This window comes from Neofelis nebulosa, chromosome 14 (genome assembly GCF_028018385.1).
Source record: "Neofelis nebulosa isolate mNeoNeb1 chromosome 14, mNeoNeb1.pri, whole genome shotgun sequence".
Lineage (NCBI taxonomy): Eukaryota > Metazoa > Chordata > Mammalia > Carnivora > Felidae > Neofelis > Neofelis nebulosa.
The window spans coordinates 19,045,267-19,070,314 of NC_080795.1; the positions used below are offsets into that span (position 1 = coordinate 19,045,267).

Sequence of the window (25,048 nt, forward strand, 5' to 3'; positions counted from 1 at the left end):
GGCTACCTCATAAGATGTTGGCTAGCCCACAATTGGCTGACTTTATTTCTAGCACTATTTAATGCTTCATCCAGTTGAATATGTATCAGTGGTTTTGCAATATGCAAAGTATGGCTATGCTCTCATATTGGAACAATTTTAAATATGTATTATATCTTCCAGAAAGTTGTACCTGCAGGCATAACCTATTATAAATGGGACAAAAATCATTGGTTGGATAATTGGCTTTGAACCAGTGGATTTCAGTGAGACTGAAGGAAAGTAAGAATGGTGGATGTTATTGGAATTAAATTTCAAAGTACGATGAGGAGAAAGCTGTAGGAATTCTTGCCCTATGGCCCAAATTTTTCTTGTTAAGAGAAAGATTTTTATGATTGTTTCCATTTTTATGCCTGTTTAAATGCTGTTTTCTTACTTAGACCCCCTACCCCTTCCTATTTACCAATCTAAAAATCAATCTTCAAAGCCTACTGTAATCTAGAATGTCTCAAACTGGTATTGATTTTCTTGAAATAACTGGGAAGGATATTTAAACTCATGTTCTCTTTATTTTTTTAATAAAATAGCAGGAGTGATAATCAAAATTACATTCATGAAGTAAATATCTAAGGCCCTTAATTCCAGGGAAAAGATATTTGCAAATGGCATATTGGACAAAGGGCTAGTATCCAAAATCTATAAAGACTCACCAAACTCCACACCCAAGAAACAAATAATCCAGTGAAGAAATGGGCAGAAGACATGAATAGACACTTTTCTAAAGAAGACGTCCAGATGGCTAACAGACACATAAACAGATGCTCAACGTCACTCCTCATCCGGGAAATACAAATCAAAACCACACTGAGATACCACCTCATGCAGGTCGGAGTGACTAAAATGAACAAATCAGGAGACTATAGATGCTGGAGAGGATGTGAAGAAACAGGAACCCTCTTACACTGTTGGTGGGAATGCAAACTGGTGCAGCCACTCTGGAAGACAGTGTGGAGGTCCCTCAAAAAATTAAAAATAGATCTACCCTATGACCCAGCAATAGAACTGCTAGGAATTTACCCAAGGGATACAGGAGTGCTGATGCTTAGGGGCACTTGTACCCCAATGTTTATAGCAGCAGTTTCAACAATAGCCAAATTATGGAAAGAGCCCAAATGTCCATCAACTGATGAAATGGATAAAGAAGATGTGGTTTATATATACAATGGAATACTACTTGGTAATGAGAAAGAATGAAATCTGGCCATTTGTAGCAATGTGGATGGAAATGGAGAGTATTATGCTAAGTGAAATAAGTCAGACAGAGAAAGACAGATACCATATGTTTTCACTCATATGTGGATCCTGAGAAACTTAACAGAAGTCCGTGGGAGACGGGAAGGGGGGAAAAAAGTTACAGATAGGCAAGGAGGCAAACCATAAGATACTGTTTAATACTGAGAACAAACTGAGGGCTGATGAGGGATGGGGGAGAGGGGAAAGTGGGTGATGGACATTGAGGAGGGCACCTGTTGGGATGAGCACTGGGTGTTGTATGGAAACCAATTTTACAATAAATTATATTTAATATAAAAAAATAAGGCCCTTAATTCCACTATAAGGATGCAGTTCATGTGTTTGTTAGACTTTTTTAAATCTCTTTTCCATTTCTTTATCTGGATATAGTTCTTCACCTCTACCAAAGGTTGAACATCTGTTACTTCATTTAAAAGGTCAAAATTGGGGCGCCTGGGTGGCGCAGTCGGTTAAGCGTCCGACTTCGGCCAGGTCACGATCTCGCGGTCCGTGAGTTCGAGCCCCGCGTCAGGCTCTGGGCCGATGGCTCGGAGCCTGGAGCCTGTTTCTGATTCTGTGTCTCCCTCTCTCTCTGCCCCTCCCCCGTTCATGCTCTGTCTCTCTCTGTCCCAAAAATAAATAAAAAACGTTGAAAAAAAAAAATTTAAAAGGTCAAAATTATATGGATGAAATAAGAAATATAAAATTAAGTTTGCAGCTTGGAGGCTTTCTATCAAGGTGGTGGGAGTTGAATGGATATGGTGGGGAATAGGCAAATGTGTCAGTTCCCAATAACAGATGTATAAGTCAATGAATGAAGAGACAAATTTTAAAAATTAGATAAGGTTTCAAAGCAATATATTAAGTTTCAAACACCATGGGTAATATGTCATTGAAGTTCAATGGAAATAAATCATTACTGTGAACTAGGGTGATGAGAAAAACTACATGGAGGAAGTAACCTTGGATCTGAACTGGAAGGAGAGGTTGGATTTTTATTGCTAGAGGAAGCATGAGAGGACTTTGCAGATGAGACGAAAATTTGAGTGAGGACATGTAGCCTACAATAAAAAGGGCACGTGGGAAACAAGGTTTTCATGAGCAGTAGGGATAATATTTTTTCATTTAACCAATTTTTAAAAATTTTAAATTATTTTTTAATTTTAATTTTTTTTAACGTTTTATTTATTTTTGAGACAGGGAGAGACAGAGCATGAAGAGGGGAGGGTCAGAGAGAGGGAGACACAGAATCTGAAACAGGCTCCAGGCTCTGAGCTGTCAGCACAGAGCCCGACGCGGGGCTCGAACTGACGGACCGCGAGATCATGACCTGTGCCGAAGTCGGACGCTTAACTGACTGAGCCACCCAAGCGCCCCTTATTTTTTAATTTTAAATTATGTTTTCCTGCTGCCTTTGACCACCATAAAGCTATCACCTCATGGAAAAAGAGGTACCGCCTAAATGAAAGGTTTTTTTCTTGATTATCTTTCAAAGCTAACTGCTTTGAGGGTAAACAGAATCAGACATCTTAAAGGAAGACCTGGGGAGAGAGAAAGGTATTTCCTAAAGTCTAAAAGGTCTCCCTTTGCGTCTTAAAACAAAGCTCCTCAGAGGTTTAATCATGGATCATATATTCATAGTGAACATGAGAAAGTGCCAAACTGACAAAGTGAAAGAGGAAAGCTCGTACTATCCTGGATAGTAGGAAAAGACATAAAAAGTCCAACTTAGGAAGTCAGAAACAAATGTCCTAGTTCACCTCTCAGGACAGAAATCCCAGTTGTGTAGGGTGTAGAAACATCCAAAAGGATTAAGAATGGGGAGGAAGGTGACAGAGTCTTTACTCAAAAACCGTAGACTGGTTGATGTAAACTCTGAGCGCTCTTGGACTGTTGGTTCCCATTCTGTGTTTATGTAGCCAGAAGTGTAGAAGAGAAGAGTGGAGAGAAGGGGACTTGCAAGATAAGAGTAGGACACTTCCAGTCCTCCCAGCTCCTCTGTGTTAAAGGAGGCCCAGCAGCTCCTACCTGCCCTGTGAGGAACATGGAGGAAAGCTGAGAATTGTGGATGATGAAGGGCGAAGGGACCCCGCAGCAGAGATGTGATGTCCCAGCCTAGGCTGAGTGAAGGAGGAAGCTGGAGGTGGGACTCAGGGGATCCCAGAATGGAAGTGGAGCTGAATCAGTGGTGTGGAGGGATGATGCCCAGGCTCCTGACCATACTGAGAACAAGCCATGCCCAAACACCAGACTGCGTAAGCACAATATTCTCAGAGTCCAGCAAGGAACACAGAGGTGGGCATATGGGTCTGCACAGAGTAGCTGCTTGCTAGCCATTGTCCTGAGGACATACACTCTTCCCTTTGTAACCAGATCCCACCTTATCTGGCAAGGGAGAAAAGTGAAACTTGAAAGAAGGAAAAAAAAGTCCTTTTTGGGAATTTGAACTTAATTTGACTGTATCTAAATTAAAAAGAGACTACACTTATTGAAAAAGAAAGCTTAAGCCAGAGGAGATTAAGATACCTTTAAAAGGCAAATGTAAGGGCTTATTATTATTATTTGTTTAATTTTGTTTTATTTGCCCTCTTATGCAAAAGGATGGATCACTTACAGATAACATATAAAAAATAAAGAATACTACATTTTTTTACCCATCTTAGTTGTAATTAGTTCTGGAACAGTCTGCATGTGTTTTGGAGGCTGTGAATAAACCAGACCTCCTGGAATGGAGTGTTTGTGTTGGGAAATAGTGATCCATAGACTGAGAAATATATAAATATTTGCCTGAATGTGGGAACACCAATACACTGAAGTTAGATCTAGAAATATGTTCAATGTGTTTTATATGAAAAAGTGCTTTCATTTCAAAAGTTCTGAAATATGAAACACAGAAGAAATATTGGATGACTTTTCCTCTGTCTCTGGCTTTATCTAAGCCATGGCAATCATCCATTTGGAGATTCTGAGCTAGGACAGTATGAAATCTAATGGGTCATGTGGTGCTTGAGTCCTCCAGCAGTGTGTGTGTGTGTGTGTGTGTGTGTGTGTATGCTCACACATAGGAGTATGCTTGTGTGTATGGGTGTGTGTGTGTGTGTGTGTCTGTGTGTGTCTGTGTATGTATATATGAGTATGGGTGTGTATGTCTGTATGAGTATGAGTATATATGGGTGTCTGTATGCATGTATATGTGTGTATGTCTGTCTATCTGTGTGTATATGTGTGCACCTTCTATGAAAAGCTGCTACAAGCTGACTCCATTTTTTTTGCCAGAATGTATTCATGAAAACCACATATTGGATCTGAGACTCATAAAGTAGATCATATTTTTCCTACCCAAATGATGTTATAATTTTGGTTTAAATTTAAGATACAGTATCAAATCATAGCTATAATCAACACTGCAACTACAAAGGGAAAATTCAGTTACTACAAAACTTTATAATTTAAAATAACAAAATTACATCATGTTATTTTATTAACTATGGGCGAAAGTATTATATTAAATAATTTTGGGTGGAATGCCAATATACTATAAACTGTATATAAAGATACTTTATATACAACGTAGCTCTGTATATGATAAATTTGGCCAAATATTAAATTATGATAACTATTCATCTTTAATTCATAATTTTGTTTGCCATTTTGAAACTGGGAAAACACTTTAAGGAATTATTTGAATGACTAGGTCTCTTAAAATAAGGTGGTTTGAAATTTTAACTGTTTTGTCTTTTATATACTTTGATAAGTTCAACTAATCTTCAAGTCAGGCTATTTAATGTAAAACTACCCACTAAAGTAATTCTTTCAGACTTCATTAAGAATTTTATTCTAAATAATTTGGAGAAAAGAAAAATAGCTTGGGGGGGCGCCTGGGTGGCGCAGTCAGTTAAGCGTCCGACTTCAGCCAGGTCACGATCTCGCGGTCTGTGAGTTCGAGCCCCGCGTCAGGCTCTGGGCTGATGGCTCGGAGCCTGGAGCCTGTTTCCGATTCTGTGTCTCCCTCTCTCTCTGCCCCTCCCCCGTTCATGCTCTGTCTCTCTCTGTCCCAAAAATAAATAAAAAACGTTGAAAAAAAAAATTAAAAAAAAAAAAAAAGAAAAATAGCTTGAATGTAGTATTTGTTATCTATGGCTTTGCAACAGATTACCATATACTTAAACATCTTTAAAAAATACACATTTATTATCTCACAATTTCTTTGGGTCAGGTATGTAGGCACAGCTCAGTTATGTCTTCCACTTTAGGATTTCTTACAAGGTTGCAATCAAGATGTCAATCAGGACTCCTAGAGTGTCTTCTGATGCTCAGTTGGGGAACGATCTCCCTTCAAGCTCAAAGCATTGTTGGTAGAATTCAGTTCCTTAAGGGTTATTGGACTGAGGTCCTCAGTTCCTACCTGGATGTTGGCAGAAGCCACCCTGTGTTCCTTGTCATGTGGGCCTCCAAAACATGGCAACTTGTTTTGTCAAAGTGTGCAAGCCAAAAACAAACAAACAAACAAACAAAACAATAGAAAACATGTGCTAGCAAGATTAAAGTCACATTTTTAAAAAACCTAATCACACAAGCAACTTGGCTTCATTCTGCTATTTAGAAGATAAGTTGCTATGCTCAACCACACTTTCATGGGAGAGGATTATACAAGGGCATAAATACTGGAAAGCAGGAATTATGGATCATCTTAGAGTCATCGTGACACAGATGTGTTCAGCATATTAATCTTTATGTAGCTCCTCTTGTTTTCTTTCTCATGTATAGTGCTGTTGAAGGGCAAAGAAATCAGTGTTGTGAGTCTAGAAGGGGCCAGAACATATGTGCTTTTTGCATTATTCATATGGCAGACTTGTAGGGTGATGAATGGTGCAGCTATAAGCTTGGGACTTTCATTATACTAAAAGACCTTGTGGTAAATGGTCATGGCAGAAACTTGTTTTATAAGACCAAATCTCAAGGTGAAATCTTTGTTTTATTCGTCATGGCGTTGAGTGGGGATGCAAACTGAGAGTGAGTTCAGTTGTACACCAGAAGGACTGTGGATGAGGCTGTAGTTAAGAAAGGAGGGAAAATAAAAAAAGATGGGATGCAAAATATGAAAGAGCCTCTGGGAACAAAAATTGGTAAAAGCCCCAAGATGTTTAAAGACGGTTTAGGGGAAGTTTTGCTGTTCAAAGTTCAATTTAGTCAAAATAAATAGTCAAGAGACTATCTCTTCCATAGTCCTATGAAATTTTCAGGGAAAACATGCATTAGATAGATATCATTTGGAGTGAGGGTGTATGGTGAATATGTTGTTGGTTTCATTGGCGTTAAGGTAAAAGCAGAGTAGCACCAGCAGACTAAGCCATCTTTGTGTAACAGAGTTAATCAGTAATGTGGTGTGAATAGAGTGTTGTGCTATGGTTGGGAAAACATCACCTTAGTGTTCTGTTCAAATCCAGGCTGCACAACATATTAATCGTGTGACCTGATCAAACTAGAGTCTAACTCAAATGTCAGAATCCATAGATTAAACGTATTTGGCCAAACACTATTGTTTGGCCTATACTTTAAAATCCCAAAACTGCTTAATCTCCTGCCAATAGTCTGGTTTTTTATACCTATCCATTTTATTCATGTAAGGTACCTGCCTGTAATGCAGGTAAATGGGGGATAAAACAAACCTTAGAGCAGGGGTTCTCAACCTCAGCACTATAGACATTTTGGATGTTATGAACATTCTTTGTTGTAAGAGGCTGGCCTCTACCCACTAGATCCCAGTAATATCCACCACCCCCTTCCCTCACCTATGACAACAACAACAACAACAACAAAATGTCTCCAGACATTGTCTTATGTCTCCTTGTGGTGGAGGGGGAAGAATAAATTACCCATGGTTGAGACCATTATGTTGGAGGGTTGTTATGTGGGGCAAAATAAGGTGTAACATCTGAAAGCACCTAAAAGAGTGATTAAAACATAACAGACACTGAACAAATGATAGTTTTCCTCTAAATGTTTGACATTGGAGAGTGGTATTATATATGGAGTTAATGTGATACAAGTATACTGAAACATGGAAGGCAAATAATACTGTTAATAACTTATATGAGCACTAATTTGAGAAATCATTTGTTGTAGGTGTTTATGTGTATATATAAAAGCTGATCCTCACCTCTGAAGTCAAACCAATCAATCTTCAATTGCTGTCTCTTCCAATTAATACTATATGCCTTGGGGAAATGCTTCACATTTTCTGAGGGACCTTATCTACAATATACTTTGTCAATGAAATGGAATAACAATGGCATGTATATCATGGTGTTGGGATGATTCATCCACTCATTCACTCAAAATATATGCATAGAACATCAATTATGTTCCAGGGACTGTATAGGAAATGTAAGACACTCTCTACCCTCCTGGAAATTTATTAGTGGAGAATCAAATGATGAACCGATAAGCATAAAAAGTAATTACAGAATGTCACAAATGTTCTGGAGATAAAGAAAGATAAAAAGGATAAATATGATAGATAGATAGAAGAGTAAAGGAAATCCCCTCTTGGAGGTCAATATTTGAGCAGAGATTTGAATGAAGGGAGAGAAGCCCTGTATGGTCATATCTGGGGAAAGGGCACCCTAGGTAGGGAGCATAGTAAGTGCAGAGACCTGAAAACATTGACATTATTGGATTGTTCAAGGCACAGAAAGAGGCTAAGGATGCTTCAGAAGGAGTATATTGTATAGCCATTGTGTACATTTTTTGATTTTTATATTTTTTTCTTATCTTTAAATATCCATTTTTAGTAAACTCAAAATGTTTCTATAATTAGGGTGTGAGATGGGTTCTTAGGTGATATGCTGTATGAAATGTTATTAAAGAATAGTTCCATAGAGGCCACTATCCAAGAAAACAGAACAGAGTTGAAAATAGTCTTGTAAAATTTCATTTGGGGTTGCAGTGTTTTGTGGCTTGAAGTGTAAAGGATGAGAACAGCATGTGAATTCCAAGAAAGCAACATGGAATGGAAAGAGAACATACAGTGTGTCAGACAGGATGGCAACGTCTTGTGGCATGTGGCTCTCATCTCAGTGATGGGAAAGGTATGTCCTGTGCTTGCTTCTTGCCTGTGGCACACCACAAGGGAGAATGAGTTGGCAACCACAGCCAAAATACATCAGTAACAATTTTAGTATATGGCCAGCCATGGTCTTTTTTTTTTTTTTCCAAAAATTTGATTCTTTTAAAATGTATTCCAAAGGGCTGAGCAGAAAACAGAAATAAAGGGAGTTTGGAGGGAATAGGAAGAGGGGTAGCTATGATACTTAATGCTATTTTTGAATTAGCCATTTTGGATTTAGAATTCCAACAAATGTGACAAGCATAATGAAATACGTTTTTGTCTAACTTTTAAAAAACTTTTTAAATGTGCATGTAGTGGGTTAAAATTTGCCTAACTGAGAATATCACATGATGGATGAAAATCTCAATATCAATAGCACAAAGTTGAGAGAAGGAGTAAAGCAAAGTACAAAGGAATTAAAATGGAGGACTATTGGAACAAAATAAGTCTACAATGTCTAGTATCTAGTAAGAAGAATACTATCAAAGCTGAAGACTTAAGCAAAAATAAGGATGGAATACAAGAAAAGAAAGAGGAAAGAAGGGTAGTGATGGAAGATGTCAACCACCAAAGACGTATTACACTTGAAACCCAAGAAAAAAGTAAACTAACAATAAATCCTGAGTTTAATCACAAATATCACATTAATTTACCTTCCTGTATTTGCATCATGTATATAAAATAAACTGACTTCAGGTAGAGTCAATTCTACTAAAGATAAGTTTAGAGAATAGATACAGAAAATTTAACTGCTGGTCTTGGGACTGTAGCAATTAGTGTATAAATTTATCATATTCTCTCCAAAAGGCTTATTTTGAGTTAACAAATTATGTAATCTCCATGCAGAAACACTCTTCAAAGTGATCCCAACTAATACTGTGGTCTGGCAAAAATCAAAATATCAAATATGGTGCAGGCTATATATGTTAGGTTGATGGTCAATGTTCACTAGCAATCAACAAATTAATACCTTATTTATTTAACATAGAGCCTGTAGGAATGCAAAAATTATTTTAAATAGGGTTAACAGTTTAAAAACAAAAAGAATAGATGTATATATTTTGTATCACCTGTAGAGGCTGAAACAATGTTTGCCTAATGGTGGCTCATCAGTCCGTAACTAAACCATTGGGATGAGAAATGAAAAGGCAAGATTTTGCAGTGATTTTTTATGTTTGAAAAAACTACACCTTTTTACTCATCACCTTATGAAAATTAATCATTTACTAAATTCCAGTCTTTTAGATTAATCAACCTTTCTCTGTGACTACCTGGATGCCATTATTTGCCATGCTCGACTCTACACTCTAAACACTTTGCCCGGTTTGCCTCACTTAATGTTTTCCAGTTTTATTCCTCTACTTCTGAGCTCTTTTTTGATCTCCCTTCTCGAGCTTCCCCCTACTATCCCTCAAATCCAGTCCCTGATGCTGCCCTTCAGATATGGTCCCTTGTTCTGTGTTATCCACAGTGTGTCATCACAGCAATTCAGAAGGTGACAAAAGTTTCAGGAAAAAGTCAAAAAAAATTTTTTTTGTTTATACAATATAATCTCTTAAATATGTGGTGGGTGAAAATTAAGAAAAATAGATACTCTCTGATGCAGAAACCAGTCTTTGCGAGTAGTGTCTGGATTTGAATTTGCTAGAAGCAGTAGTATTTTCTTGCAGACTGGAAAGAGAAAACCATTCCCAGATGTCTTAATTTTTCTGACTAACAGTAAAGCCTTCACAATTTACATCATGATTGGTTCAATTAGCACAAGACTTGTGATTCATTTGCAATCTAAGTGAACAAATTCTAGCCTATAAATTTTTACAAATGTTTGTGGTCATGATGTGTTTGGCTCTTGAAGGTCAAAGACATTAAACAGGAACTGGTAGCTAACAAAGATATCTCAGGAAGTTTCTCGCTCCTTTCATTTAATAGTAGAAGATACAGAATACATGTAAACTTAAATTTCTGTAAACAGTTTCCCTAGCTTACTGGTCTAATCACTTTCTTTGTTTATTGATCTCATGTGGTCAAGGAAAGTAAATACTCTGTAACCTGCTCTTTCATGTTACTAAAGAGGGAAACCAGCACAGCATTTAAATTCCACAAGACATTTTTTCCCCGATGCAATTCTAACTTAAAATTAAAAAAAATTTTTTTTTTTAATGATTATTTTTGAGAGAGCTAGTGAGTGAGCAGGGAGGGCCAAAGAGAGAGGAGGACATAGGATCTGAAGTGGACTCTGTGCTGACAGCAAAGAGCCCAAGGTGGGGTTCGAACTCCTGAACCTTGAGATCATGACCTGAGCTGAAGTCAGATCCTTAACCAACTGAACCACCCAGGCACCCCTAACTTAAATTTTTTTTAACTAAGGTCATTCAAAAAAATTATAGCCTATAATTTCTGATATCAATCACTTTGTTCTTAACTATTTACAAATTTGGTTAAGTTGTGTTCTTCTGATATATGGAGAAAGAATGCTGAACTCCTATTTCAGGCATGACTGAAATGTGGGAGGATTTTTTACCACAATACCTGAGATTCGTTGTCTCTCCACTTCGAAGAATGAAGAGGTGGACACAAAATGAGCGGCAGGCAAAAGTTTATTAGAATATAAGTTTAGGAAGGAAGAATAGTAGGAAAGCTCTCTTTACAGAGAGGAGACATTCAAAAGTGAATGCTTGCCAACAATAGGCAAAGGTGCTTGTTTTTTAAGGTTCTGGTTGCCCCACCCCTTCCCTTCTCCCCAGTTCTTTCTCAGGTTTTATCCTGATTGGCTGGATAACTCTAGGTGCTCTGTTGTCCACTCCTGATTGACTCATTTCCATTGTATGAGGGGTGGTCTATGGCCATACCAGTTCCTTGTGGGTCATAGGTTTTATGGTCTACTTATTTTTGGTCAGGTCTTTCATCAAATTGCTGAAGGAAACTTGAGGGAGAGTCGCCTGAGGGGGTTTGCTGTGGTCAGACACCCCCAGCATTGTTCCAAAATATGTCTTTCCCCACCAAGGATGTCAGGTCCTAATCCTTTCCCTCTCTGCCTATTTTATCCTTTTTTTATTTTTTTTCCTATCATAGAAACAGAGAATCAATAGAATCATGGCCTTAACATTTTCCCTCCACCTTTTAACCAGAATTTATCCCAGCAAAGTGAATTATGTTTTGCTCTCCATTGTTTCTTTCCCCCTTATAAGGAAATATAGCTGTCTTGCATAAGAAAAAAGTTTTCATAAATATTTTACTTAAACTTGTCTAATTTCTTATATATTTTCTTAACATTTGTTTTATTTTTAATAATTCACTCAGAATATATAACATCTGCTTAAAATATTTGACCAAATCAGCACTATCAACGTAAATCAACAAACCAATTGCAATGCCTTATAATTCTTGGGTAACCCTTCGCTGAATCACTGTGAAGGGACTTATGTTTGGAAAGCTTTTAATTTTTGTTATAAAGTTCCTAGAAACAGATGTGAAAATTCGCTCAGATCCCACATTGTCTAGTTCAAGCAGCTGTAAATTATTTCACGGATTACACTTGAATGAAATGAAAGTCCTGAGATTATTTCATCTAGGCAGCTGTTATTTCCTTAAATTAAATCAAAACAATTCTTTTCTTGATTAATTCTTGGTTATTTAGATTGTATAAAGATAAAGTGCTCAAAGTCTTTAGTCATAAATTAGTTCATTTTTCTCAATAGTGTCCCTGTGAGTCAAAGGATGCATCACTATTTGATAGGCTACCTTTAAAAATATGTTACTGCTTCATGCTTCCCCCTGTGGGAAAAAAAAATTTTTTTACTCTCTTCTTTTAAATATAATATGAATATAATGTATCATGTCACTTATAGAGAAAGTTAACATAAGAAGTGTCACTGCTTAGTTTTAACTGCAGGGCTGATAATTTTATCAGTTTTTCTCAGCCATATGGTCTGTAACTTCACTCCACCCCCACTTCCAGCCCTAGACTTGTCCCTCTGTCTATCAAACATCCCTATGGATATCCTGAAGACAGATCCATCTCAGCACGTGCCAAACCAAAGACATTATCTCTTCCTATATTCCCCAAAAATGTAATGTGGAGAAACCTGCCAGGATTTCACATTCAATCGTTCACTAAACCTACAGAGTCTTCCTCGGAAATTACCTCCTAACACATTTCTCTCTCTTTTTATTGTGCCTTCCTTACTCCAGGCTGCCAGAAGCTTATATATGCACTACTGATATAGACTCCTTCCTCCCTCATCTCCTCGCTTCCAGTTTTTACTTTTCCAAATGGCTGTAGGCATGTGTAACACAAATGTATGTTGTCTGTTTGTGTATATGTGTGTGTGTGTGTGTATTCAGGTATATATATATATATATTTTTTTTCAGGTAGTGAGTGATAAGGGCTAAGGGGAAAAAAATAAAGCCAGATAGCAGGATAGCAAGTAATGAAAGTAAATAATCTTTTGAATAGAGTCAATGAAAATGATTATATTGTTCTCAGGAATATTCTCACATGTATTTCATGACTATATTCTTATTTGCATCAATTCAAGGCATATTAAGTTACTCTAAAGCTATAGGATATAGCATAGTTTAGTTTATTTAAAAATATAATTTTAATTAATATATTCATGAAATATATGTCCTAGAACAGCACTGTCCAATAGAAATACAATATGAGCCACAAATTGGAGCAACTTATGTAATTTTGAAGTTTCCAGTAATTACATTAAAAAAGGAAAAAGAAATAGGTAAAATTAATTGTAATAATAAAGTTTATTTAGGGGCGCCTAGGTGGCTCAGTCTGTTAAGTGTCTGACTCTTGATCTCAGCTCAGGTCTTGATCTCAGGTTTGTGAGTTCAAGCCCCACATTGGGCTCCATGCTAGGCATGGAGCCTACTTAAAAAGAAAATAATAATAAAGTTCATTTAATGCAGCATATCCAAACTGTTATTATTTCAACACATAGTCACTATAAAAGTTATAAATTAGATATTTTGTATTATGTTCTTCCTAAGTCTTCTAAATCCTGTGTTTACTCATAACGGCATATCACAATTCATACTAGCCATTCTGAGTGTTCTGTAGCAACATGTGGCTAGTCACTATTAAATTAGATGGTATAGTTCTATAATAAATTGATTATATTAACTATATCAAATATATTCTTGATATTTAGTTGAATGTACAATTGTATGTTCTTATGTAAGAACTTATTGATGAGATGCATTTATAGTGATGAGTAATATATTTATGAGCTCATTTACTAAATGTAATTGAATATATTCATTTCAATGAAGAATATTTTATTGAGATAATATCTCTATATTATAGAGATCATAGCATTGTCTGTGTTCAAAAAGAAAATTTCTAAACATTGCATATAACTCTAGAAAATTGTTTTTTTTAATAAATACACTTACAGTTAGCTTTTTAAGACACAGATTTGATAATTTTATCTCCCTTCATTATCTGAGACTAGGCTCTTTTGCAGTATTATATCCTGATATCCCTATACATCTCAGGTTATAGTCGAATAGCTGCATAAAATCCCCCCAGATACTATATACTTTCAAGTCTATGTGCATTTTCATGTTCTTCCATCCCTCCAAAAAGTCAGTTCCTACCTGGTCTGGCTTATATACTTTTACTCACTTCTTACTTAATGTATTCAGCTTTCCTAAATTTTATAATTTTTTTTATGTTTATTTTTGAGGGAGAGAGACAGAGCATGAGCAGGGAGGGACAAAGAGAGAGGGATACACAGAGTCTGAAGCAGGCTCCAGGCTCTGAGCCATCAGCACAGTGCCTGATGTGAGGCTTGACACGAGGCTCTAACCCATGAACCGTGAGATCATGACTTGAGCCAAAGCTGGATGCTTAAACACACTAGGCCACCCAGGCACCCCAGTGTATTCATCATTCTAATAATTACTTTATCATTTAGATTTCAGTTAGAAACTGAAAATATTCTACCTCATTAAAATAGAATAGTGCCAAGCATTAATAGATAATATCTGGCAGGTTTTGTTGTTGTTGTTGTTGTTTTTAAAAAGCCTCGGTTTGTTGCTTTCTTATTTGTTTTCCATAACATTTAAAACATTTATATCTGTTTTGTCTCTGGGATAAGACTAATTACATCGTATTATAGTTACCTACCTTCTTAAGTAGACACTAATATCCACTAGACAGTTAGACTTCAAAGTATCAAAAAAGAGCATGAATATTTTTAAAAATTCCCACCAGATTATTTTTACATAATCTTACTCTACCACTATTATCTTAAGAATTTTGAGATTCTCTGGTGAAAATGTATTTCAGATTGCTTTACAGAAAATTTTAGTTGGTTAGAGTCTGTCCTTAATAGACTGAATTTGTATCTACTTACTACCAAAGATGATATATGGTATATCTACCTATCTACCATAGTTACAGCACTTGGCTGCATACTGTGGAGGAATATCTTGGAGAACATTTTATTTAGAAAAAAAAGCCCAAAAAAGGGAAGAGAAGAAGGGAGGAAGGAAGGAAGGAAGGAAGGAAGGAAGGAAGGAAGGAAGGAAGGAAAAAAAGAGAAGGAGGGAGGAAAGGAGTAATGAGGGAGGGAGAGAGGAAGGAGGGAAGGAAGAAAAGGAAACACTGATACCATCGATGTTCACAGAACCTAAGTTTTCTATCTTTAGAAGTTCTCAACATTTCTTGCCTTGACTTATCCAATACTGAAAATGCCTTGGACAGGACCTTACTCAAATTCTTTAATTTGTTTTTCTCCTTCTCTTTCAATTTGTGTAAACTTTCCAAATTTTCAAAGTTTAGGCATTTCTGTTTTTTTCTTTGATGATGTAATCCTAGACACCTGCTCCTGTAATAAGGCTGTTAAGGAAATGGAATTCTGGATACCTAGATTTGTATTTTTTTTCCTTTGCAAACTAAACATAGATTATTACTAGCCTTCCGTGATTAAACAGGATGCAGGATTCTTTATAGTTGCATCACCCTTTAGAGCTTTGGTAAGTACTCTATAGTTTTTAGGAGCTTATTGATCGTCTTTGGCAGAACTAATATTGGTAAGGAATAAAAGGATCAGTATTTCTCAGAGTAAGCCTTCTCCCAAGACTTTAAGAGCCAACTGCACTACATCATCACAGCTGCATTGGACAGTCCACAGCCAATGCAGCTGGCTGAGATAGTCTTAGCTTGCAGCACCCCGAAGGCTCCAACGAACTAACAAGTGAATTCCAGCAGGCTTCTCACTCTAGGGTTCTCTTTTTCTGCCTCTGTGTGATAGTTATTCTGAGCTAGAAAGAAAAAAAAAAAAGGTCATACTCAGATGGGGATGGGGTGCCTAGGCTAACTTCAAAACACTTTGTGAAATACATTTCTTGAATTTGCAAGTAGAAAGAGAATTCTGGCATGGAGATTCTACTGTTTGTCGGGGGAGGGGGATGAGGTGGAGAGAAGGCTTGAGCTATGCTGTGATTGGAAGCTGTTGGCATGAGGAACCTGGAAGCAAGCTAACTAGAAGCAGACGGCCTTTGCACTTGGTTTGGGTAGCACATTTGACTTTCTCTGGTTGGTTCTGAGTTGGAAATGGGCACAAAAGGAGGGAAGCCGGCCTTTATTAACCAAGTCCTGAATGTTTGGGGCTAATTTCTGCTAAGGCTTCACAGGGTTGTTCCAACAGAGGTGTGGGAAGTGTTCTAATGTCCTAGATGATCTTTCCTCCCTCTGTTTGTATGTTGAATCTCTAAGTCCCCTCCTTTAGTCATACTGTCCATGCAAAAAGTTGGCCAGAAGATGACGAGAGATCCAGATCTTCACTGCTTGATGATTGTTCACTTGTCTCCATAATCGGTTGCATCCCAAGGGCTTCTTAATCTTTTTGATGTTGTGTCCTCATGGTGACCATCTGATAAGAAAGTGGCTGTGTAGAAGCATTTAAAACTTGCATTAACAATATAGAATCTAAAAAAACTGTAGAGCAGATCAACGAAACCAAGAGTTGGTTTTTTGAAAAAATAAACAAAATTGACAAACCTCTAGCCAGGCTTCTCAAAAAGAAAAGGGAGATGACCCAAATAGATAAAATCATGAATGAAAATGGAATTATTACAACCAATCCCTCAGAGATACAAACAATTATCAGGGAATACTATGAAAAATTATATGCCAACAAATTGGACAACCTGGAAGAAATGGACAAATTCCTAAACACTCACACTCTTCCAAAACTCAATCAGGAGGAAATAGAAAGCTTGAACAGACCCATAACCAGCGAAGAAATTGAATCGGTTATCAAAATCTCCCAACAAATAAGAGTCCAGGACCAGATGGCTTCCCAGGGGAGTTCTACCAGACGTTTAAAGCAGAGATAATACCTATCCTTCTCAAGCTATTCCAAGAAATAGAAAGGGAAGGAAAACTTCCAGACTCATTCTATGAAGCCAGTATTACTTTGATTCCTAAACCAGACAGAGACCCAGTAAAAAAAGAGAACTACAGGCCAATATCCCTGATGAATATGGATGCAAAAATTCTCAATAAGATACTAGCAAATCGAACTCAACAGCATATAAAAAGAATTATTCACCATGATCAAGTGGGATTCATTCCTGGGATGCAGGGCTGGTTCAACATTCGCAAATCGATCAACGTGATACATCACATTAACAAAAAAAAAGAGAAGAACTATATGATCCTGTCAATCGATGCAGAAAAGGCCTTTGACAAAATCCAGCACCCTTTCTTAATAAAAACCCTGGAGAAAGTTGGGATAGAAGGAACATACTTAAAGATCATAAAAGCCATTTATGAAAAGCCCACAGCTAACATCATCCTCAACGGGGAAAAACTGAGAGCTTTTTCCCTGAGATCAGGAACACGACAGGGATGCCCACTCTCACCGCTGTTGTTTAATATAGTGCTGGAAGTTCTAGCATCAGCAATCAGACAACAAAAGGAAATCAAAGGCATCCAAATTGGCAAAGATGAAGTCAAGCTTTCGCTTTTTGCAGATGACATGATATTATACATGGAAAATCCGATAGACTCCAGCAAAAGTCTGCTAGAACTGATACATGAATTCAGCAAAGTTGCAGGATACAAAATCAATGTACAGAAATCAGTTGCATTCTTATACACTAACAATGAAGCAACAGAAAGACAAATAAAGAAACTGATCCCATTCACAATTGCACCAAGAAGCATAAAATACCTAGGAATAAATCTAACCAAAGATGTAAAAGATCTGTATGCTGAAAACTATAGAAAGCTTATGCAGGTAATTGAAGAAGATATAAAGAAATGGAAAGACATTCCCTGCTCATGGATTGGAAGAATAAATATTGTCAAAATGTCAATACTACCCAAAGCTATCTACACATTCAATGCAATCCCAATCAAAATTGCACCAGCATTCTTCTCGAAACTAGAACAAGCAATCCTAAAATTCATATGGAACCACAAAAGGCCCCGAATAGCCAAAGTAATTTTGAAGAAGAAGACCAAAGCAGGAGGCATCACAATCCCAGACTTTAGCCTCTACTACAAAGCTGTCATCATCAAGACAGCATGGTATTGGCATAAAAACAGACACATAGACCAATGGAATAGAATAGAAACCCCAGAACTAGACCCACAAATGTATGGCCAACTAATCTTTGACAAAGCAGGAAAGAACATCCAACGGAAAAAAGACAGTCTCTTTAACAAATGGTGCTGGGAGAACTGGACAGCAACATGCAAAAGGTTGAAACTAGACCACTTTCTCACACCATTCACAAAAATAAACTCAAAATGGATAAAGGACCTGAATGTGAGACAGGAAACCATCAAAACCTTAGAGGAGAAAGCAGGAAAAGACCTCTCTGACCTCAGCCGTAGCAATCTCTTACTCGGCACATCCCCAAAGGCAAGAGAATTAAAAGCAAAAGTGAATTACTGGGACCTTATGAAGATAAAAAGCTTCTGCACAGCAAAGGAAACAACCAACAAAACTAAAAGGCAACCAACAGAATGGGAAAAGATATTTGCAAATGACACATCGGTCAAAGGGCTAGTATCCAAAATCTATAAAGAGCTCATCAAACTCCACACCCGAAAAACAAATAACCCAGTGAAGAAATGGGCAGAAAACATGAATAGACACTTCTCTAAAGAAGACATCCGGATGGCCAACAGGCACATGAAAAGATGTTCAATGTCGCTCCTTATCAGGGAAATACAAATCAAAACCACACTCAGATACCACCTCACGCCAGTCAGAGTGGCCAAAATGAACAAATCAGGAGACTATAGATGCTGGAGAGGATGTGGAGAAACGGGAACCCTCTTGCACTGTTGGTGGGAATGCAAATTGGTGCAGCCACTCTGGAAAGCAGTGTGGAGGTTCCTCAGAAAATTAAAAATAGACCTACCCTATGACCCAGCAATAGCACTGCTAGGAATTTATCCAAGGGATACAGGAGTACTGATGCATAGGGGCACTTGTACCCCAATGTTTATAGCAGCACTCTCAACAATAGCCAAATTATGGAAAGAGCCTAAATGTCCATCAATTGATGAATGGATAAAGAAATTGTGGTTTATATATACAATGGAATACTACGTGGCAATGAGAAAAAATAAAATATGGCCTTTTGTAGCAACGTGGATGGAACTGGAGAGTGTGATGCTAAGTGAAATAAGCCATACAGAGAAAGACAGATACCATATGGTTTCACTCTTATGTGGATCCTGAGAAACTTAACAGGAACCCATGGGGGAGGGGAAGAAAAAAAAAAAAAAAAAGAGGTTAGAGTGGGAGAGAGCCAAAGCATAAGAGACTGTTAAAAACTGGGAACCAACTGGGGCGCCTGGGTGGTGCAGTCGGTTAAGTGGCCGACTTCAGCCAGATCACGATCTCGCGTCTGTGAGTTCGAGCCCCGCGTCGGGCTCTGTGCTGACAGCTCGGAGCCTGGAGCCTGTTTCCAATTCTGTGTCTCCCTCTCTCTCTGCCCCTCCCCTGTTCATGCTCTGTGTCTCTCTGTCCCAAAAATAAATAAAAAACATTGAAAAAAAATTTTTTAAAAACTGAGAACAAACTGAGGGTTGATGGGGGGTGGGAGGGAGGACAGGGTGGGTGATGGGTATTGAGGAGGGCACCTTTTGGGGTGTTGTATGGAAACCAGTTTGACAGTAAATTTCATATATTAAAAAATAAAATTAAAAAAATAAATAAATGAAAAAAAAAACTTGCATTAAGTATTAAGATGGTATAATTAAATGGGCTGGTATCATGACCCCTGTGACATAAACAAGAATAATTAAAAGTTCATTTGAGATACTTCAAAAACAACAGCCTGAATGTCCGAACAAAGCCAAGAGAATAATTCTCTAGGTCATAAAGATAAATCTTAGAGAACCAAAAAGCTTTTTTTCCTTAAAATGATAGGTAGCTTTTTCTACCTTATCTGTTCCATTGAGCCAAGTACAGCACGAAATGTTAGCAATGAATGGCAGAGATACTGTCATGACTAGTGAGCAGGAATTCTACATTGACTATTATTACCCTGCCAAGGAATTGAGACTGATCTATAATCCATCTAGGTTATGAGTGGTATAATTTTATAACTTATGCCAGAGTTTAAATGACAGGTCTTACAGTCTTTTGTTTGTATGGTTTTTACTATTGGAAACACTGCTTTGCTTATTTGTAGGAGTACTGAATTGGTAACACCTCCAGGTAATGTGTCTGAATAATCAAGGGTAGCCTCATTTTGGAGCTTATATCTCAATTGTAATTTTCAGATTTGATGATTTATAGAATTAGAGTGTCTATGTACAGATAAAGTTTGTAATACTATTCTTAAAGTGTGTGAGATGGTAGTATAAGGCAAGCAAGGCTAGCTATCCTGGCTGCAAAGGAAGTAGTATCTGTTAGGAACACATGGATATCCAGGAAAAAAGAAACTGTTCATGACTTGAGGTTGGAATCCAGACCTTCTATTAGCTGGATTACATATTTGCATTTCTAGTGGTCCAGGTGGCGAATAATTGGCCCATCATCTTAGGAAGGTCCCTCTCTTTTTCTGTGAGAAAAGGATACTAGCAGAGTCACAAATGGATCTATTTAAGGTCATCTGTCCCCGTAGGTGCAAGTGAAGACACCATTGGTTATAATTCCCTTTGATCTCATTTCCCCTAGATTGGAATTTTCCCTAGATTTTCATCATTAGGGTCTAGTGAGAAATAGTGTATCTAGCAACCAGTGAGCTTGAAGGCTATTGTTTAGGATAATCAAAGATTGGTGTTACAATAATTATACTTTGATCTAAGTTTAGTAAAAGGAGAATAAAAGAAAAAGGGTCATTATGGATAGGCAACATCCAGGGTCTCTAGAAAATGAGAAATGATTATAAGTAAGCAGATAAAAAACAAAATAGGAATTAGGCAGAGGTTTTTATCCAGAATCTTGTACAGAAACTGTCCACTATCTGGATTATTCTAAAAATTGCGTCTTGGATCATCTTCTACTATGAAGATCAACTGCTTCTAGAGAATCTCTGAGAATCTTCAGTTGAGGTCCCCTACTAGGTCAGGCTTCCGCTTTTGTTGATTCTGGATTACTTCTTTAGTCGTGAAATGTGAATCCAAGTATTTACTCCAGAGAGTTTTTCTTCTGTATCTGTTGTTAACAGTATCTGATAGAATCCCTTCCAATTAGGTTGAAGAGCAGTTTTTCCCTGATACATCTTCTGATAGATAAAGCCTCATAGTTGAAAATCATGAAGAGGCTATTTAAGAAGACTGTTTGAATGCACCCTTAACCTGTAATATTTTGTGATGTCTGTGTGCATGAGGATAGTATCATATGTAAAATCTTTAAACACATGGGCCTTCCAGTTACCAGTTCATAGGGAAGCAAACAATATGTCCCTGACGGAGCAGACCGTACTGCATCAAGGGTGGGTAGGAGTACCCTTGACCAAAAGAGGTCAAGGGTTTCTGAAAGTTTTGTTAGTTTTATTTCAAGGGTATCATTATTCTTTCTACCTTTTCAGAAGTATATAGATGGTAAGAGCGACATGGTTTCTGAGTAAGGGGTAATACCTTACAGAGTTCTTTTATCGTATTTCTTGTGAAAAGTGTGCCTGGGTCACTTGATAAAAATTTATATTCCCAAGGCTGGAAACACAAAGTTGAGCACATTTTTAGCAACTGTAAAGATCATAGCTTTTTGACAAAACAATGTTTCGACCCATCCTGAAATTATACAGGCATACAATAGCTAAATCATATAGAAATCTCATGGAAAGTGAAAGCTATTTAAAATCCATCAGAAGGGCCCTTGAAGCTTTAGTTTCTGGCCATGACTCACATTTACAGCTTTTCTAGAATTATGCTGGTGATAAGTCCACATGACTTAAATATTACTTCAGCTATCTTTTTAAAGTTAGCCCAGCCATGTTAATTTAAGATAATAACCAATTTATCTGTCCCATGATGAGTAGTTTCATGGAGAAATTTAGCTAATATCCATTTGAAACCACCTAGTGCCACCAAGCAGCTGTCTTGAGGACACCAGAGATTATCTAGTGAAGCTAGAACCACATTTTTTCCCTTTTATTTTTTTCAAAATGAAGGGCTAAATGTTGACATTTTACAATGGTCTCTTTGAATTCCTTTAAGGATTTATCCTTTGAGTTTAATAGTGTCAAAATCTTTGTTAAGGCCACTTGTTTGGCAAAATGATCTGCTAGAGATTATTTCCTTTAGCTCCCATATTATTTCTGTTTTCATGAACTCCAACTTTTATAATTGTTACCTCTTTTTGAAGAAGGAATGCATGTAAACATCTTGTCCATTTTTGATGGGAGTTCCAACAGAGTTGACCCCTTTGTTTTCAAAGCATCCCAAATTCATATATTCATGTATATATATACTCTGTGGTCTTTGTCTAGTTGACAAGCTCAAGTAAGTGCAATAATTCTGCCATCTGGGCTGATTTTACTTCGCGTAGAGGATTGTATTCCAAAGGCAAGCTTAAATTGGTAAGACATTTTCTACTCCAGTTTGAAGTTTTGAGGTATGATCTATCAACAAATAATATTAGGCCAGACTTTTCAATGGGAGTCCTCAAAAAGACTGAATGGAATATAGTAAGTTCCCTGAGCTAAGAAAATTGTGAAGTTCTCTTCTTCTGGTAGGGGCAGGAGAGGGCAGATCAGTCATGTCTCAGTGGTGAACAGTACTGTGAGGAAAAGACACAAACAAAATCTCATGGAGGCTAATTAGCTATAGCTGAAAAGTGCTGTGTTTTCAGACAGTAGTAATGTCTGTGTTGTATGAGGAAACATAAGATCAAGAGAGAAGTCTATATAACTACTTCAGCAAAAGCACCAAATTTTGAAGTGGTGGTTATTGCTCTAAAACAAGGGGAATATGCCTTTTCAACCAGGTCAAAGTGATGAGTTTTCATGACTCCCATGAAATTGAGTTAAAACTCTGTGGGCTTGCCAAATTGCTCATGTGCAAGTAGATGAAAAAATGTTAGTTGGGATTGCCTGAGGAAGGAGACAAATAGACTCCTGTGACAAGCCTTCTTCAGATAATGGAAAGCCTGTTTATGACTTAAACTGAAAGTTGTCACAATCTCAGGAAAATTTGGCACTTGTTTACAATATCCATTTAAACCGAAAATACTCTTGATTGTTTTGGGAAGGGTGTCAGATGTTCAGATCGTCCTATAGCCTTATCAGGAGAGAGTGATTTGCCTACTTATATAGGTTATAACCTCAAATGATGGATTATGTTTTGGCAAAATTATAATTTATCTTTTGAAACTTTATGTCCGTCTTTTGCTAAGACTGAGAACAAATAAATAGAATCCTTTTTACAGGAGTCCTTGTGCTATGAATAAAGCAGGGGATCATGTACATATTCCATCAGGACTGAATTACCAGGGAAACTTAGATCTTTTAGTCTTGATTGAGAACCTGGGAAAAGTAGGCACGGGCTTTGGTGAACCTTGGGCATGACTATTCAGGTATATTGTCCTCCCCATGTGAAAACAAAAAGGAAAGGTTAAGAGTGAAAACAGAGAAGCCTTCAGACATGCTCTTATTGGAAGCTGTTGGATAGGAAAGTTGTGAAGGCAAGTTAATTAGAAGCAAATGAACTTATATAATTAATTTGGAAGACATATAGTCTTGTCTTTGGTTGGCTCTGAGTTGGAAGCAAAGGCAATAATTGAGAAACTGGCAGTCATTGACTGAGTCCTGACCATGTGAGGCTAATTGCTATAGAGATTTTAGGTTGGTTTCTTTGACCAGTTACAGAAAGATGATAGACCCATGTTCTGTAGGCATAGATGGTCTGCCCACTGTCCAAAACAGACTCAGTCTCTTACCATTTTTCTTCTGTAAATCTTCTCATGTAATTTGTCTCCAACTACATCTAGAAATGATTTGAAAAATAATTGAAGCATGAGGTAATATTTTTGTAAAGTGGAAATATAATGTTTTGCTTAACTATTGGCAGATACCTGAAAATATGGACTTGTCTTATTAATTCCATTACGGCTAATTTTTTCTCTGCAATTGCTTATGTTGTTACAGAGGATCTCGATGATTTAAGAATGGAGGGAGTAACTACCCTTGTACCTTCTGGGAGCAAATTTAACCAAGGTCGTGCTACTCACCCTGCCGAACCTCAGGCCAAGGTCACGTTGAACATCTGTTCAAGGTGTGCCAGGTAAAACAAATAATAGGTATGGTATATAAAAATATGATCGTAATTTTTAAAATCAAGATTTTGATGCAAAGGGTGTACTCCTCTATGTTAAGAAAATCATTTACTTCAAATTACCTTTTGTGCTAACATTGGCAAGGGAGTTAGTCGCGCAGTGTATCCTTGTGTTCAATGCCAGTCAGACCAACAATGAATCAAAGAGTTTAGCTTGCCCTCACTTCACAGTTTGAGAAATTTTAACTCTTTCTGTCTCTGAATTTCATTTGCTGCCTTCCCTTCTGTTCCCTTTCAAAGGCAGACTCTAAGGGCTTTAAGGGTTCAAAGCCACTTTTAAAGCACCCGCGTAAAAACGAGTTTGCCCAGGTATCCTTTAAGATCTGATATTATTGGCCTCTTAACCTGCTCCTCATCTTGTTCACCTCCTGGAAAGAATTTAATCAGCTTGACACTTTTCAGTTTTGGCAGCTGGAAGCAATCTTTGCATAGACTGTATGTGGCCAAAGAAGTAGCTTAAGTTACTGCCAAGTCAGCTCCCAGTGCTGGTCTAGCAGAAACTCACCAAATAGCTAGAATTCATTCTTTTGTAGGAACTAAATCTCATTTGCAAAGAGGCTTTTAAGCCTGTTTAAATGATAAAACAAGCCTTCTAACCCTTATGTAAATGGTGCAGATTAGCAAGAACAGTGCACTGGCTGGCCAGTCTTATCTCCTTTTCTTTATGTCTAGCTGTTCTATTGTACTGTTTGAGAGGGGATTAGCTGCTGGGAAATGGGGGGCGGGGAGTGTAGGAAAATCAAATCAGATTTTTGTAGTTTTTCCTCCTTCCTTTTACCCTTTTGAAATTTTTATTTTAATTGTCACAGGCTTAGAAAAATAGAAAGGCAGGGATGTTATTTGAGACCATTAGGAAAAATGCCATAGCACAGTGGAAACATCAATGGAAGTAATA

At 37.4% G+C, this 25,048-nt stretch overlaps 1 protein-coding gene across 1 annotated transcript in view; it reads left to right on the forward strand.

Moving 5' to 3' along the window:
- The window catches only part of C14H8orf34 (chromosome 14 C8orf34 homolog), a 407,132-nt gene that overhangs the window by 246,353 nt on the left and 135,731 nt on the right, over window positions 1–25,048 (forward strand). The window contains 1 exon segment of the mRNA XM_058699771.1: window positions 23,967–24,102. Within this exon segment, the coding sequence (XP_058555754.1) occupies window positions 23,967–24,102 (136 nt within the window).